General features: G+C 35.7%; 1 protein-coding gene across 1 annotated transcript in view; it reads right to left on the bottom strand.

Annotated features, from left to right (window-relative positions):
- shot (dystonin-like protein short stop) overlaps positions 1-18,251 on the bottom strand; it is a 1,304,552-nt gene that overhangs the window by 445,055 nt on the left and 841,246 nt on the right. The window contains exon 59 of the mRNA XM_090402172.1: positions 10,157-10,483. Within this exon, the coding sequence (XP_090258298.1) occupies positions 10,157-10,483 (327 nt within the window). The remainder of the gene's footprint in view (positions 1-10,156; positions 10,484-18,251) is intronic.

Below are 18,251 nucleotides of genomic sequence, written 5' to 3'. Positions count from 1 at the left end.
TGACCTCTGGAATGTCGAGTATGAGGAAAGATTGAAAAGATGTAATTTGCAGAGACTAGTGGAGAGAAGGAAGAGGGGAGATATGATAAAGACCTACAAGTTGGTAAGGGGTTGCTATAGGATCAATGGTGGAGAAGTTCTACAGCGAATAGTGGGAGATCAGGGGAGAACCAGAGGTCATCCCTGGAAACTGTATAAAGAGGGTGTGAGTAGGGGAGTGAGAGGCAGGTTTTTTTCGTGCAGAGTTGTGAATGATTGGAATGCCTTGCCTGAGAGTGTGGTGTCTGCAAGGAGTTTGAATGTGTTTAAGACCCGGTATGATGAGATGTGTGTGAGATAAAAGGACCTCCTAGATGAGTCTTTGACTCCATGAGGTCTTGTTTAATAATAATAATAATAAGATGAAGTGCAAGGTTGCCCATGCAGAAAAGTGACACTCTCATAAAAAAAAGTTCTCATCAATTTCTCACTTAAAGAATGGGAAAAGGGAGGGTGAACAGACAGTTAAATCAATGTTAATGAATGTTCAGGAGGCATATAAAAGGTGTTGCTTTCTGTGTTTAAAATCCCCCATTAAAAATCAGGGGTATGGTAATTGCAATATGATGTCATCACGGTCATCTTGAGAGATATCTGCAGTACCAGAAAGGTAGATGCAGTATAGGTTCATCATAATTCCAACTAAAAGTTGGATTAGCAACTGCTTCTATGCTGATATTAAGTGGAAGTTTCTGGAAGGGATGGTATGATTGCCTACAAGGATGGCAACTCCTCCATGGATAGGTTTCCCTTGTCTTTATGAATAATAGCTATGTTTCATAATGCTTGTATCATCATTTGGCTTCAGGTATATTTCCTACAGGCAGAAGCATATTGGTTTTTACATCTTCAATCTTGATGTTGTCTATTTATTCCCCACCCCCCTCAGAATCCACAAAATTCCATTGTAGGAATGCTTTTATCATTAATCACTTCCTGTCAGCAATAGGTATATTAATACATTTATGTTCATCAGGGGAGGGAAGTGCAGAAATATTTATACTATCTGTTGATGGACTATCTATTAGTCTGAAGGCATCTCTTCAACCCTCCGTTATTGTTTTCATTAGTGGATTCTCATGTAATGGAATCATTTTTGGCATGACCACTGATGTGAGCCTATACTGATTTTTTTTTCTTTTATGCTCTAAAGAGATAGCAAGAAAATCAAACGAATCAGAGATGCTGCAGTTATGAGAAGGTGGGATCAACATACATTTCGATGCCCCCTGACACTTTCTTTACATCAACCTTCTCAAGGATTAACACTGAATGCTACAACTTGTATAACAAATTGCCATTTGCCTCTTGTAGAGACACTGCTCAGTTTTTATTTTTTGAATCTTGTGTCCATCCTGCTACCTTGGCTTGCTTGGGAGTATGCACAGTGATCTCCTGCACAAATAAAGCATTTTGGTGTTTTGTTCTCACACTAATTGTTCTTGCATCATGCACAGATGGTAGAGCTATGACCAAGCAGCTTGAGAATGACCATACTTTTCACACTTAAAACAGTTCAAAGGGTTTGAGATGGAGGGTTTCACAGGGAAGATGAGATATCCCACTTTTACAGATGTTGGTGGTTTATGCATGGAAAGTAAGAATGATATTCCTGGTGGAAACCAGGTTACCATCCTACTTATTAATTTCAGAAAATATTATGGAGACCACAACAATGTCAGGAATAATTAATTTACCAATATGTTGACTTTCATATTAAGGTCATCATCTGGAGTACTCACATATATATACTCACATATATATATACAAAGACAAGCTATATTACTTTTCAAGCAGTATGACAAAGTGACATATTGATCAACCGTTATTCTACTGGAAAATAAAAAAACTATGATGAATTTAATATGAAGGTCGAAACATTTTGAAATTAAAGTAATTGTTCCTTTAATTAAAACTCTAAAAATTAAAGTAATTAAGGGAGTGCTTAAGGGTCAAAGCTGTAGGAGAACTCCACATAGCCTTTAAAGGAATGCGGAGAACCGACCAGGGCTTCTGACCTAATGTCCAATCCTCACCTTCTCATGGTGCACCCTGTTGGGTATCTACCAGGATACTGAACGAACGAGGATGGGTTGGCAATTGATTTAGCCGACCAAATTGTATTCCTACTGGTTAAACCAAAATACAAAATGATGGTACAACATGACAAAATTTCATGCCGGCTGGGGCGTCGCCCGGTTAAACAAGGCCCCCATTGTTTTCGTCAGGGAACCAGGGCGAACAGCGAAAAGTCAGCTACTGAAACAAATCTGCAAACACACCCCCAACTCAACATCACCAGAGTTAAAGATCAGTATTATCAACATAAGAAGCCTGAATGGCAAAGAAATTGGGCTAGCTGAGGAATTAGATAAGTACCAGATCAACATAATAGGGGTTTCTCCTTTCTCCAAATTTTTGGGAAAATTTGGAGAAAAGAGCAAAGCTAACAATATTGGCAAATGCCTGTTGGATTTCTGCTCAGGACATGGACTGGTTATTACTAACACCATGTTCCAACATAAAAATGTGCACAAATTCACTTGGAGAGAAGAAGCAAGGAATAAGAAAAGTCTCATTGACTATGTTATTGTTGATAGTGATATTTTCTCCCTGGTGCAGAACACCAGAGTATACAGAGGATTTGAAATTGGAAGTGATCACTATTTAGTCTTGAGCAGGATAAAATTGAATTTCATATTGAAAAGAATAACATGTAAGTAAGTTTTAAAGCGAATAAAAGTTGAGCAGCTCTCAGATGTGAACTGTAGGCTAAAATACACAAAGATTATTGAAGAAAAAATGAAAGAGTTTGAGAACAGGAATCAAACCTTGGAGATTCAGTGGCAAGCCTTGAAGAAAACCCTGATTGATTCAGCTAGAGAGGCATGTGGTGAAGTTGTCTGCAAGGATAGAAAAATTAGAACTCCATGGTGGACACAGGAAGTTAAAGAGGCAGTAAAGGAAAAGAAGAAAGCATATCAAAAGTTCCTGGCAAATAAGTCAGCTTGTGCTCTTAGAGAATACAGAGACAAATGTAAGAAAGCTAAACACTGTATAAAACTAGCTAAACAAAAGTCATGGGAGGACTCTGGCAAGAACATAGAAAATAAATATCAAGAAGGTGTTAAGATATTCTGGAGGTTGTCGAAGAAGCTTAGGAATGGAGGAAAGAGTGCTGTAAAAGGAGTTAGAGATGATAAAGGTGAAATGAAAACGGGAAAAAAAAATATCCTTGAAGTATGGAGTAATTACTTTGAAAAACTGCTAAATGAAACAAGCAGTGATGACAGCACAGTGATAAAAAACACTGACCAGGCATGCAATCAGGAATACATATCCATGCTTGAAGTAGAAAAAGCCATTAAAGGCTTGAAATGTGGAAAGGAAGCTGGAGTAGATGATATTAGACCAGAAATGCTCAAGTATGGAGGTTTAATGTTTTACAGTGGCTACACTGCATAGTTCAGAGGCCCTGAGGAAGGATGAATTCCAGATGACTGGAGTAGAGCTCTCATAGTATCCATATATAAAAAGGGAAATAAAACTGTTGTGAGAATTACAGAGGTATTTCTCTATTGAGTGTTCCTGGTAAGATTTATGCCAGTATACTTGAGAAACGGTTGAGAAGAATTGTGGAAGAAAAGCTTGGTGAAGAACAAGCTGGATTCAGGCCAAATAGAGGCTGTCAGGATCAGATCTTCAATTTACGACAAATAGTCGAGAAAGCATGGGAATATAACAAAGATCTGTATTTAACTTTTGTCGATTTGGAAAAGGCATATGACAAGGTGCCAAGAGAGAAGCTATTCAATACACTACAGTTATATGGTGTCAATGGGGCATTATATCAAGCAATACTTAGTCTTTATTTGAGTTGTACGTCAGCAGTTAGAATTGAAGGAAGTACAGGAAGATGGTTTAATGTTAAACCTGGTGTGAAACAAGGATGTACATTATCCCCTCTGTTATTCATTATCTATATGGATCACATTAAGAAGAAAAGTGGTATTAAACATGATATCAAAATTGGAGATGTTAATGTCAGCTCCTTGCTTTATGCAGACAATGTTATACTTCTAAATAAATCCATAACAAGTCTGCAAGATTCTCTGACTAAATTGAATAACTGTTGTAATAGATATGGTATGAAGGTCACCAATAAAAAGACAAAGACAATGAAAATAGGCAGAATCATTGAAAATGTCAACTGTGTTGTGAATGGAGAACCTGTGGAACAAGTAAAACATTTCAGCTACTTAGGCAAGATTTTTAGTGAAGATGGTAAATTAAATATGGAAATAGACAACAGAATCAACAAAGCTGGTATGGTAGGAAGTCAACTGAATAAATTCATATGGAATAAGAGAGAAATTAGTTGGAACACTAAATTAGCTGTATACAAGACAGTGTTCATGTTCAAACCAGTTTTAACTTATGGATCTGAGAGCTGGGTCAGAAGTAAAACACTTGACCAAAGATTAGAGACTGCAGATATGAGAGTCCTGAGAAAGATTAGAGGCGTGAACAGATGGCATCAATGGCAATATCATATTAAAAATGAGAATATTAGGAAAGAACTTGACATTGTCAGCATCCAGGAATGCGTTAGTAGAGCTAATCTTAGGTGGTATGGTTAGTCACTTAAACAGAATGGGCGAGGAAAGATTAGCAAAACAAGTGGTCTCTGCCAAGTTGGCAGGAAAATGACCCAGAGGAAGACCAAGATATAAGTGGATTGATACGGTACAAAGTACCTTAGACGATAGAAATATAAGATCTGGTAATGTTGGAGTCTTGACTGATTTGGACTGACATCTAACAGACTGATTTGGAGGAAAATTGTAGATAGGAAGTTAGTAATGATGTAAATTTTTCATGTAGTACTATCATATCCTGTACACCCCTTTGAAGGTACATGTCAGGAATTTGATGGTGATGATGATGAAGTAATTATTCCTAACATGGTTGTAGTCCTCATAATTTTAGTGAAATGAATGCTGATTACTACCTAACACTAAATGAAAGCATCCTACTTATGAGTATTGTCCTCATTGCTGTCACTCCTTGGTCTTTCATTTCAGAGTAGATTTTTCTAACTGGGACATTGTGGAAATCCCGACATGAGATTACTGGGTAATTGGTATTCTCTCTATGAATATTGTACAAAGTAGATGCTCTGATTGTATCTATGTTGTTTTTAACACTACAAGAATGTCACCTAAATAGCATTTCTTCACTGATTTTGAGTGCCCTTCCAAACCTTTCTGGGTTAAGAAGGGCGACATTTTCCCCAAGTGGACACTCTTCAGTTGAGTGCAGTATTAAAAAGGTTGGACGTTTAGTGCTGCCTCTAATGCTTTTTGCTACTTCATTTTGTTGTTTTCATTTGATGTTTCTAAAGTTTCTAGAAATGGCTGGGATTGTTGAGGGCTCTGATAAACAACAGAATGAAAAATTATTCATTTTCAGATGGATTTTAATTCAGTCCCAACCCACCACAGCATCTCACACACAGATGCCCACTCTCCAGCAAACATGCCAGTATGGCAGCTTGAACTATTCTAGTTGCCATACCAACATCACAGTAAGCACTGAGACCTATCCCCTTGACCATGGGGGAAGGAGATTTTGCAATATTGAACCTTGCAGGCAAGTTTACCAGTTGATGGACACTGGCTGGGCCTTCTAGGACAGCTCACTTTGCCAAAGAAACAGAGTCCAAAGTAGTGCAAGAATACCAAGATCATTCCCTTTCAGATGTCCATAGGTTAGTTATTAATAATGGTTGTATTTGAGATACATGGACCATAAGGTTTCATAAAATTCACTAATAACACTAAGAAAGGAGTGAATAATATTTATTCAAAGGCTATCTAAAACAACAATTATTAATCCTTCATAGGTAAGAAATAACTAAGAAATAACAGTAGAATTGTGTTACAAAGCAAGCCGAAAGCAAGGATTTTGCCAAAAAGCCACGATCCCAAGATTATTCCTAACTTTGCAATCTTCAAGGAAACCATCAAATCTCCCAATACACATAATATATATATATATATAAACGCAAGTCTTTCACTCATCTATAATCAACTTCATGAGCTGTGAAGCATGATCTCACTACTAACACAATGATGCAATGCCAATCGCAAGGTTAATATTGCCTCGAGTGGAGATCCTCAACTATCCCATGTAGTTGTAAAGGTCACAAAGCACTGTCTTTGCTGGTCATTTCACAAGCAACATTCAAATCACAAATTCAATGTTCCTGTTACTAAGCACAAAGCTCACGTCCTACTGTTCCAGGTAACTGGGTAGTAAACATCTCAGGACATTCTTTAACTGAAAGTGAAATTCTTATTCTATCCAAAGGAAATAAATTTACTATAGTTTCTGAGACTATACTTACTAAGATTTCCTCTTTAATATTTAATGGAATTTATCTACTCCCTCCAGGATGCTAATAAACCTTGCATGGAAGACTCGTCTGCTAATGGAATCAAAACTTCCTCCTGCAAACATTTCTTATCAGAAATTAAAGCTTTGCAATCCTTACAATGCAACAGTCATCTCATTATTACATAAACAGATAAAGGAAAAGTGATGGCAGTTATGGACTCTGCAAATTACAAACAGAAATTATCTCCTATACCATGTGACAGATCAACTTACCAGGAACAGGATCACAATCCCACCAATAATCCCACCTTGCTATGCTTCTATGATCGCCAAAGATCCACAAGAAAGGCATTCCTCTTCATCTGATTGTACATAGATTGCATAGATTTCCCCTACATATCACATTATGGTTTATTAAAAGCTCATATTGCTAACTCTGGCTCCTCTTTCATAAAGAATTCCTCTGATTTTCTGGATAAAGTGAAAAATCTTTCCTCTAATGATTTAATGGTCAGTTTTGATAATAAATCCCTTTTCACTAATGTACCTCTAGAAGAATCAATAAGTTACATTTGAATATAAATATGAGCTTTTTTCAAAATTAAAGGAAAAAGGACCTGTAAAAAGCAAAAAAACTTCTTGCTCCTTAAAATTTTTAAATCGCCTATCAAATTCTTCTTTAATCTTTTCTAGTTTGGGACAATATTGAGAAAAGTTCAACTGTTTCACAAATAGGAAAGTAATTTAGAATATTCTCTTTTAAATGATTTTGAAACAAAATCAATTTATATCTAAAACTTGCCAGTGCATCAAACATATGTGTTATTAACTGATCTTTCCCCTGAAGTTTGACATTTAAATCATTCAAATATCCTGCATTATCAACTAAGAACTAGATCTTGTATACCCATGTCTGATCATTAAGAAATGCAACATCATGATTTTTCATTTCTAGGAACAATTTTATCTCCTCTATAACAAAAAAAAAAAAAAAGTAAAAAAAAAAAAAACTTCTTTAGAACGTTATGAATCTCTATGTAATAAGGTAGCCCTTCAAATTCACTCTCCAAGTGTTTAAAAAATTGTGCAAACTGGTGGCGATTAAGGCCCTTGAATTAGATGAAGTTCACAGTATTTGTTACCTTGAATACAATGCTCATTTCCAATATTTTGGAAACGAGCATTGTATTCCTCTAAACAGGCAGCACTACGAGCCTGTTCAGAGGAAGTTGGTATTTTTCCAAAATGCTCCATATGGCGTGAAAAATTTCTTCACCTGTTATGGTTCCATGTATGAGAATTGTTTCCAGTAACTCTTCTGTAATATTCCTACTGCTGTTGCAAGCCCGAAGAAACAGAGCAACTTGATCTACATCATGAATACTGAAATTTTTGGCAAGTGCAATTGAAAGGCACTGAACATTTGCAGATATTTCTTAACTGGTCATGCAGATTATCTGCCATTTTGGTTATTCTTTTGATCACAGTATTTCCGAACAAAGAAATATTGCGAAATACTTCCACATTTTTGGGAGAGATGTTTTTGGCTGCTTTTATATGCACTCCTTAACAACCAAGGAATCATCACTATAAGGTTTGGAATGTTTTGCCAATAAATAGGTAATTTCATAACTGGCTCGCATTACTGATTCACTGTGTCATAATTTTTGAAAACACTTGTTCTTGACTTTAAAGTGAATTCTTCATACTGTATAATTTTTCTTCTCTCAGTTTACCAAAGCATGAATATTGTTTTTAGTGAATTTTATCATAGTGGCTTTTTATATTATATTCTTTGGCAACAATAATTGTTTTGTCACAAATATTGCACACAATTTTGTCCTTTGTTTCAGTGCAGAAGTAATTCAATTCCCATTTTTCTTGGAATTTTCTCCCCTCATCAGCAATTTTTCTTTTTTTTTGTTGTCTTAGAAAGAGAAATTGTCAGGGTAAATAGATATATTATTAATAACAATTTTTATAAAAATGTATTTATATAATTACTTACATTATTAAAATTAAATTCACTGAATAAAAGTGCACAGAACTGTAGATGAGTGCATGATACTATTGCAAATAAAAACTAACAAAGAAGGAATTCCCTCACAGCTAGATTATGTTGCTCATGTCATTGGATTGTGTTTGGCACACTGACGTGCTCAGAGATCACCGATTTATTGTAGCAGACAATTATAAACTCATGCAGCCTGGATTCACATGGGCACGTATGCTGTGCATCACTTTGGTCACGTGAACAGCTGCTAGCCAATAGAAATCAATTTTTTCAGCATGCTACAAATCAACATTGAAAGTATAAATATAGTTTACGATTGATTAGGTGCAAAGGTGGAGCAAGCTGAGGGAGTTTGCTCCACCTTTGCATCGAGTTACCTTGGTGTGGTACTCCCAAGTGGTCACTTACGCTTGGATTCGGCAATAGTTCGTTGGCATGAAATGCTTAGATCATAGTTTTCGATCTTAGAGTTTCGCATACTGGATGAAAAACAATAAGGGATTTTATCCCCTTAATTTATCAACTTCGCCAGAAAAATAGCCGTTTGGCTTTTCTTCTTAATTATAATATGTTATAATACAATATAGTGGCACACCTTTCTGGCATTCGTATAGCGAAGGTATGCAAGTTCTTTTCACTTAAAACTGATATCATCTAGGTCTAGCTACTCACTGATGAGACCTCAAAAAAGGTTGAAACCAGTCTGGGTAGTGACCTCTCCTCATAATGTAAAGCAGTATTACATCTCCTAGGAGCTGTGTGTTTTTACATTATGAGAAAATATCAAGAATAGTGAGGGAGCTTGCTCCACATTTGCATCGAGTTGCCTTGGGGTGGTACTACCAAGTGGTCACTTACGCTTTGATTCGCCGATAGTTCGTCAGCATGAAACGCTTACATCATAGTTTTCAATCTTAGAGTTTCGCATACTGGCTGAAAAACAATAAGGGATTTTCATCCCCTTAATTTAGTATCAAGAATTCTTAGGAAGGTCTTAGGTGCACTACCCACATACATGAGAAAAGCAATCAAATGTTGGCCAGATTTGGGATTTGCACAGAGTAAGTAGCTGTTCAGCAGAGAAGTACCATCTTGACTGGAAAAGAATGCCAAGTTATATGGAAGCTGTGGATGCTACAGAAGTGATATGACTGTGCCAGAAAAGGTTTGAAGTAATAGTCAGTCCAAGAAAAGAGATTTGGTCTTGAATGGTGCAGCATTATCAAAAGCAAGCAGAGAAGATCTGAGATTTTCTTTTACATGAAAATGAACAGACTTGATTAGTTATTTTCACATATCTATAATGATAGCTAATCATTTCTACTGCTTGTGTATTTTAATTCATTAAACATGCATTTGCAGTATTAATTTCTAACATGCCATAAAATCCAGTATTACCTATTTAAATTACAAACATATGAATGAACCAAATTTAAATTGATTGAAAGTCAATAATAGAATCCTGATTTTTTTTTTATGCAATGTTCTAAATCGAACAAAATCTGTGCATTTTTCTAGATTACCTGAATAATTACTTCAGAGATTCTACAGTTTTAAAAATAATATGATATTAGAATTTTTTTCAATAAGAAATTGTTCAGGTATTCTACAATTAATTAAATATTCAATCAAAAATTTCATATCTATAAATAATCATTTATTTATCTTTATTGTTCTTTTTAAAGCAAATATGAAATATCTTACACTTAATTCATCCAACTGTTCTTGAAGTTTCTCAGCATATACACTCAATATCTGGAACCTAGATAGTCTCGATGCTAATTCTTCAATCCATGCCATTAAATCTTCATAATTCATTATGAAAGTACCAAGTCCTTCTTGGGCCTCTGCCAGTAATTGTCCTATGTGTTCACTATTTTCAACCACTTTGGCATAATGATCTGTTACTTCTTGAAGACGTTCAACTACAATCTGCGCTTCGTCATCCCCCACTAAACTCATTAATGTTTGGGCTATTTCTGTCAAATCTTCAAAAGCTCCTTTATGAGCCATGATATCATCATGAAGTGTCTAATAAAAAAAAAAAAAAAGAAAAGAAATTTAAAAACCTTAGAGATTAGAAAAATAATGGCAAAAACAATACATCTGAAATAAATTTGAGAGAGTCATTTGGATAATCTGAGATATGGCTCATTAGGGGAAAAAATTACACTAGTATATTTTCCAATTAAAGAATAATCCACAATTAACAGACATACAGAAATGTTTTGGGAAAATTAGAGAAAAAAGATAATATTTGACTAGAAATGCTAATATATGGAGGGATAAAATCTTACAATGGCTACATGCATAATTCAGAAGGCCTGCTCAGAGGTTGAGTTCCAGATGACTGGATTAGAGTAAAGCGCTCACAGTACCCATCAACACAAAGGGAAATAAAACAATACCAGAGTTAGAGGATTTTCTTTAGTGTGTGTTCCTGGTAAGATTTTTGCAAGAATATTTCAGAAAAAGTCAAGCAAAACTGTATAGAAGGAAAGCTTGAAGAACAAGCTGCATTCAGACCAAATAAAGGTCATCAAGATCAGATTTTTGCTTTAGGAGAGATGTTGAGAAATCATAGGAACGAAACAAAGATCTCTGTGTTTTACAGATCTGGAATAGGCATGTGACAAGAGAAAAGTTGTTCAAAATGCAACAAATACATGGTGTAAACGGGACAATCTATCAATAGTCAGTCGAGTTGTAAAATTAAAACTGAAGGCAGCAAAGGAATATGGTTTGGTATTAAATCAGGTGTGAGACAGTCTGCATTATCACCACTATTTATCATTCTAAATGAATCACATTTTGAAGGAAAGTGGTATTAAAACATGATATCCAAATTGGAGATATTGTTCTCAGGTCTTCAGTTTATGCAGATAATGTTATACTCCTAAAAAAATTCAGCACAAGTCTGCAGGATTTCTTGACTTAACTGAATAAATGATGTAATAAATTTGGTATGAAAATCAGCAAATAAAAAGACAATCATCATCAAATTCCTGACATGTATCCCCAAGGGGTGTATAGGATATGATAGTACTACATGAGAAATTTACATCATTACTAACTTCCTGTCTACAATTTTCCTCCAAATCAGTCTGTTACTTGTCAAGACTCCAACATTATCAGATCTTATATTTCTATCGTCTAAGGCACTTTGTACTTGTCAATCCACCTATATCTTGGTCGCCCTCTGGGTCGTTTTCCTGTCAACTTGGCAGAGAACACTTGCTTTGCTAATCTTTCCTCGCCCATTCTGTTTAAGTGACCATACCACCTGAGATTAGCTCTGCTAATGCATTCTTGGATGCTGACGATGTCAAGTTCTTTCCTAATATCCTCGTTTTTAATATGATAATGCCACTGATGCCATCTGTTTACACCACTAATCTTTCTCAGGACTCTCATATCTGCGTCTCTAGTCTTTGGTCAAGTGTTTTACTTCAGATCCATAAGTTAAAACTGGTAGGAATACTGTCTTGTATACAGCTAATTTAGTGTTCCGCTTAATTTCTCTCTTATTCCATATGAATTTATTCAATTTACTTCATACCATACCAGCTTTGTTGATTCTGTTGTCTACTTCCATATTTAATTTACCATCTTCACTAAAAATTGTGCCTAAGTAGCTGAAATGTTTTACTTGTTCCATAGGTTCCCCGTTCACAACACAGTTGACATTTTCAATAATTCTACCTATTTTCATTGTCTTTGTCTTTTTAATGCTCACCTTCATGCCATATCTATTACAACAGTAATTCGATTTAGTCAGGGAATCTTGCAAACTTGTAGCGGATTTATTTAGAAGTATAACATCGTCTGCATAAAGCAAAGAGCTGACATTAACATCTCCAATTCTGATATTATGTTTAATACCACTTTCCTTCATAATATGATCCATATAGATAATGAATAACAGAGGGGATAATGTACATCCTTGTTTCACACCAGATTTAACATTAAACCATCTTCCTGTACTTCCTTCAATTCTAACTGCTGACTTACAACTCAAATAAAGACTAAGTACTGCTTGATGTAATGCCCCATTGACACCATATAACTGTAGTGTATTGAACAGCTTCTCTCTTGGCACCTTGTCATATGCCTTTTCCAGATCGACAAAACTTAAATACAGATCTTTGTTATATTCCCATGCTTTCTCAACTATTTGTCGTAAAGTGAAGACCTGATCCTGACAGCCTCTATTTGGCCTGAATGTAGCTTGTTCTTCACCAAGCTTTTCTTCCACAATTCTTCTCAATCATTTCTCAAGTATACTTACATAGATCTTGCCAGGAACACCGAGTAGAGAAATACCTCTGTAATTCTCACATTCAGTTTTATTCCCCTTTTTACATATGGATACTATTAGAACTCTACTCTAATCATCATGAACTCGTCCCTCTATCCAGGCTTTCTGACCTATGCAGTGCAGCCACTGTAAGACTTTTATACCACCATACTTCAGCATTTCTGATCAAATATCATCTAATCCTGCTGCCTTTCCACATTTCAAGCCTTTGATGGCTTTTTCTACTTCAAGTATGGATATGTATTCTTGACTGTATCCCTGCTGAGTGTTTTTTGCCACTGTGCTATCACTGCTTGTTTCATTTAGCAATTTTTCGAAGTAATTACTCCATACTTCAAGGATATCTTTTTCTCCCATTTTCATTTCACCTTTATCATCTCTAACTCCTTTTACAGCACTCTTTCCTCCATTCCTAAGCTTCTTCAACAACCTCCAGAATATCTTAACACCTTCTTGATATTTATTTTCTGTGTTCTTACCAAAGTCCTCCCATGACTTTTGTTTAGCTAGTTTTACACAGTGTTTAGCTTTCTTACATTTGTCTCTGTATTCTCTAAGAGCACAAGCTGACTTATTTGCCAGTAACTTTTGATATGCTTTCTTCTTTTCCTTCACTGCCTCTTTAACTTCCTGTATCCACCATGGAGTTCTGATTTTTCTATCCTTGCAGACAACCTCACCACATGCCCCTCTGTCTGAATCAATCAGGGTTTTGTTCAAGGCTTGCCACTGAATCTCTAAGGTTTGGTTACTGTTCTCAAACTCTTTCATTTTTCTTTCAATAATCTTTGTGTATTTTAGTCTTGAGTTTACATCTGAGAGCTGCTCAACTTTTATTCGCTTTAAAACTTTCGTACATGTTATTCTTTTCAATATGAAATTCAATTTTATCCTGCTCAAGACTAAATAGTGATCACTTCCAATTTCAAATCCTCTGTACACTCTGTTGTCCTGCACCAGGGAGAAAATATCACTATCAACAATAACACAGTCAATGAGACTTTTCTTATTCCTTGCTTCTTCTCTCCAAGTGAATTTGTGCACATTTTTATGTTGGAACATGGTGTTAGTAATAACCAGTCCATGTCCTGAGCAGAAATCCAACAGGAATTTGCCATTATTATTAGCTTTGCTCTTTTCTCCAAATTTTCCCAAAATATTTTTGTATGTCTGACAATTATTTCCTACTCTGCTATTTAGATCCCCAACAAGGACCTACCTTTCCTTTTTCATTGTGTCAGCTGCTTTTTCTAAAGCCTCAAAAAATTCCTCCACTTCTACCTTAGTAGAACCTTCTGTGGGACCATAGGCACAAATAAGTATGATTGTCCAATTCCCCATTCTGATATTAGTCCACATCACTCTACTTGAGACTGCCTGCCATTCAAGAAGATGAACTTCATATTTTGTGTTGAATACTATGGCTACTCCTTTTCCTTGATTGTCATTTCCTGAATATAACATTTTGCATTTATTGCTCAGAAAGATTTCACCAGTTTTTGTCTTTTTAGTTTCAGTCACCCCTATTATGTCAATCTGGTACTTATCTAATTCTTCAGCTAGCTCCATTTCTTTGCAATTCAGGCTTCTTATGCCTGAATTGCAAAGAAAGTTAGAGTTATTGGTGATGTTGAGTTAGGGTGCGCTTTCAGATTTGTTCCAGTAGCTGACTTGTTGCTGTTCGCCCTGGTTCCCTGGCAAAAACAACGGGGGCCTTGTTTAACCAGGCGACGCCCCAGCCGGCATGAAATTTTGTCATGTTGTACCATCATTTTGTATATTGGTTTAAGCCAATAAGAATAATTTGGTCAGCTAAATCCCAAATTGCCAGCCCATCCACGTTCGTTCAGTATCCAGGTAGATACCCAACAGGGTGCACCACGAGAAGGTGAGGATTGGAAATTAGGTCAGAAGCCCTGGCCTAATGTCCAATGTTTGTCTTTGATTGCCTCGGTTCTCCGCATTCCTTCAAAGGTTATGTGGAGGTCTCCTCTTAGTCATACAGCTTTGACCCTTAAGCATCCCATAATAAGACAACGAGAATGAAAATAGGCAGAAACAATGAAAACATCTACTGCATCCTGATCTCTGGAGAACCTAAAAACCAAGTAAATATTTCAGCTATTTAGACAATTCTTAGCAAAGATGGTCAATTATATATATGGATATAGACAAAAGAATTAGCAAAGTAGAAAGACAATCAAATATATTTATACAGAATAAGAGAGAAATTAGTCAAAACAATGAACTAGCAGTATACAAGATAATGTTCAAACCAGTTTAAAGTCATGGATCTGAGAGTTGAGTGAGAAAAAAAGTATACCCGATCGAAGATTAGAGAACATGAGAGTTCTGAGAAAGATTAGAATGAACAAATGGCATCAATGACAATATCATATTAAAAATGAGGATATTAGGCAAGATCATGACATTGTTATCATTTAGGAATATTCGTGTTAGCAGAACCAAATCTCATGTAGTATGGTCACTTAAACAGAATGGGAGGGGGGGAAGGTTAGCAAAATGAGTGTTCCTTGCCAGTATGGCAGGAAAATGACCCAGAGATCTAGGTAAATTGATACAGTAAAAAGTGCTTTAGCAGCCAGAAATATAAGATCTGATAACACTGGAATCTTGACAGATAGTGGATTAATTTGGAAGGAAATCATCGATGTGAAGTTAGTAACATCCTCTACATTCCTTGAGAATACATATCAGAGGATGTAGAGGATATTACCACAATGGTGATGTATATTCTACATTTCTGAAGAGGCATATATATCCAAACTAAAAGAACATAAACAGCTGCTTACTCAGAATACAAAGTCAGGGAGAGGTAAGAATGCTGATATCAAGACCTTCAGAAGATTTAAGTTATCGCTTAACTTGCACTAGTAAAAGATTTTCATTTTTATCTTAAGTACAGAAGTACTTCTGTACTTTTAAGTACAGAAGAGTAAGGCTATGGAATCATGCTACATGGATTGGATGAGATTCTTAAGGAGGAGGTAATAATTTGCATGGACCTGAAGTTCAAATCGCATGCTAGAGTTCCAAAATGATCAAACTGCAATGCATTGCTGCTACAATAAACACTAATAAGTAGAAATAAGAAGATGGTGCTACTGTACAAAGCCTCAACAAGACTACACTATTTTCCTCTCTAAAGGCTTTCAAAGAATAGTATTCATTGAATGAATGAATGAATGAATGAATGAATTCGGGATTTTCTGGTGCAAGGATAGCAAAAGTTATAACTGTGCCAGAATGCAGGTTACAGCAGTACACAGGCTGTTGATAAATAAACAAACAGTTGCAAGAAGATAAATTAGTGAAGTGAATAATATATAATATACGTACAAAGTTATAAGAAGATAAATTAGTAAATAAAATGTATGCATGAAGTTTAATATCTACAGTGCAGTATCTAAATACGAGGGTGGTCTGAAAAGTTCTCATCCTAACAATGAAAAAAATGAATTTATAATTTCAAAATTATTTTTATTTTTTAACATAATCTTCCTTAAGACTAATACATTTATTCTAGCACCACTATCCCATCCCCGTACTGGTTCTCAGTAAGATCCAAAATAACTCTCTAACCCCTCTACAGCTGCAATCACCTCTTGATTTGAAGAAAAATGCTGATCAGCGAGGAAGGGTTTTAGCTTTGGGAAGAGAGATAGAAGTCAGAGGGAGCCAAATCTGGGGAATAGGGTGGATGTTCTAACAATTCATAGTGCAGATCCCTTCATTTTTCCATTGCCAAAACACCTTCATGGGCAGGTGCGTTGTCTGATAAAAGATGTTTTTTTTTCTTCAGCAAACTAGGTCTTTTCTCATAAATTTTTTCATCTAGTCTGGTTAAAAGATCGAAATAATATTCCCTGGAATAATAATATACGTGGTTAGCAGCCACGGGGTCCCAAGCTGAACCTGACATTGCTTCCATTTACTTGTGTCAGGTTCCTTCTATATTCTTTCCTATATGGCCTCACTTGGTTGACTCTTGCTTACTTCGACTCCGAGGGTATTAGGGTACTTGAGGCTCGAAGGTATCTCTCCTTTTCGCAACTTCTACTCTAGCTGGTAGAGGGCAGCAGCTCTACTAGTACTTGCTGGAGCACTGCAGCAGAGAAGGCAATGGGAAACCACTCCACTAATATCACTAGAAAATTTTAGTAGCAATGAATAGAACTTATAAGGGGGCAGCTACCAGCCCGGCAAACCAAGGTGGTGTCTCTTGGCACAGAGAGGAAAAGAAGGTGCACATTGGAATGGATACAATATCGGCTTCAAGGGCTGATGTTCCTCCCGATCAAACCTCTAAAAGTGACTTAAAACAAGATATAAACAAACCGAAAATGAAAGATTGTCAGAGAATCAAAATTGCAACATGGAATGTGAGAACAATGAACAGATGTGGAAAATTAAAAAATCTCAAACAAGAAATGGACAAGGGAAAAATTTATATCATAGGGCTCTGTGAAGTCAGATGGGAAGGAATAAGTGATTTTTATAGCGATGAAGTAAGAATAATTTACTCAGGTGGAGATAAAAAGGAAAAGGAGTTGCACTTGTTTTTAATAAAAGAACAGCAAAGAATATCATTAGCATAAACTGTCTGAATGACAGGATTATGGTGGTAAAATTGAAGGCTGAACCAGTGGACATAACAATAATGCAGGTATATATGCCAACAAGTGACCATTCAGATGAGGAAATAGAGAAAATGTACGAACAATTACAAGAACTAATTAAGGAAGAAAAAAGAAAAGACTATATGATTATAATGGAAGATTGGAATGGAGTTGTAGGAGAAGAAGAGGATGGGAGTGTAGTAGGAAGATACGGACTAGGTATTAGAAATGAGAAAGGGGAAAGGTTAGTGGAATTCTGTAAAGAAAATAAGCTAATAATTATGAATACTTGGTTTAAAAAATCTAAGAGAAGACTACACACATGGAAAAGATCAGGAGATACGGAAAGGTATCAAATTGATTACATTATAGTAAAGCAAAGATACAAGAATAGTGTAAGAAATGCATGCACGTATCCTGGAGCTGATATTTACTCTGACCATAACCTACTATTCATAGAAATAAATGTGAAACTAAAGAAAATAAAAGAAGCTATGAAAAGGAAAAATTGGAACTTAGAGAAATTAAAAAAAATACCAAGGAATTTGGAAATAGATTGGAGAAAGAATTAGAGGAAACAAGTTTTGTCAAAACTGAAGATCCAGAAAAGAAATGGGAACAAGTTAAAGAGAAAATAAAGAAGATGATTGCAGAAGAAGAAATTGGATATGTAAGAGCTAAAAGAATAAAAAAAAACTTGGATAACTATTGATATGATTTCTCTAATGGAAGAAAGAAGAAAATGGAAAAATAAAGACACCCCAGAAGGGAAAATACAATATAGAACCCTGAATGACAAATTGAGAAGAGAAGCAGAAAGAAGTAGAGAGGATTGGTTTAA

Source organism: Typopeltis vanoorti, chromosome 12 (genome assembly GCF_054136105.1).
Source record: "Typopeltis vanoorti isolate ZY-2024b chromosome 12, IOZ_Tvanoo_1.0, whole genome shotgun sequence".
Lineage (NCBI taxonomy): Eukaryota > Metazoa > Arthropoda > Arachnida > Uropygi > Thelyphonidae > Typopeltis > Typopeltis vanoorti.
Note: the sequence above shows the minus strand (reverse complement) of the source record. Positions and strands in the feature narration are given on the sequence as shown.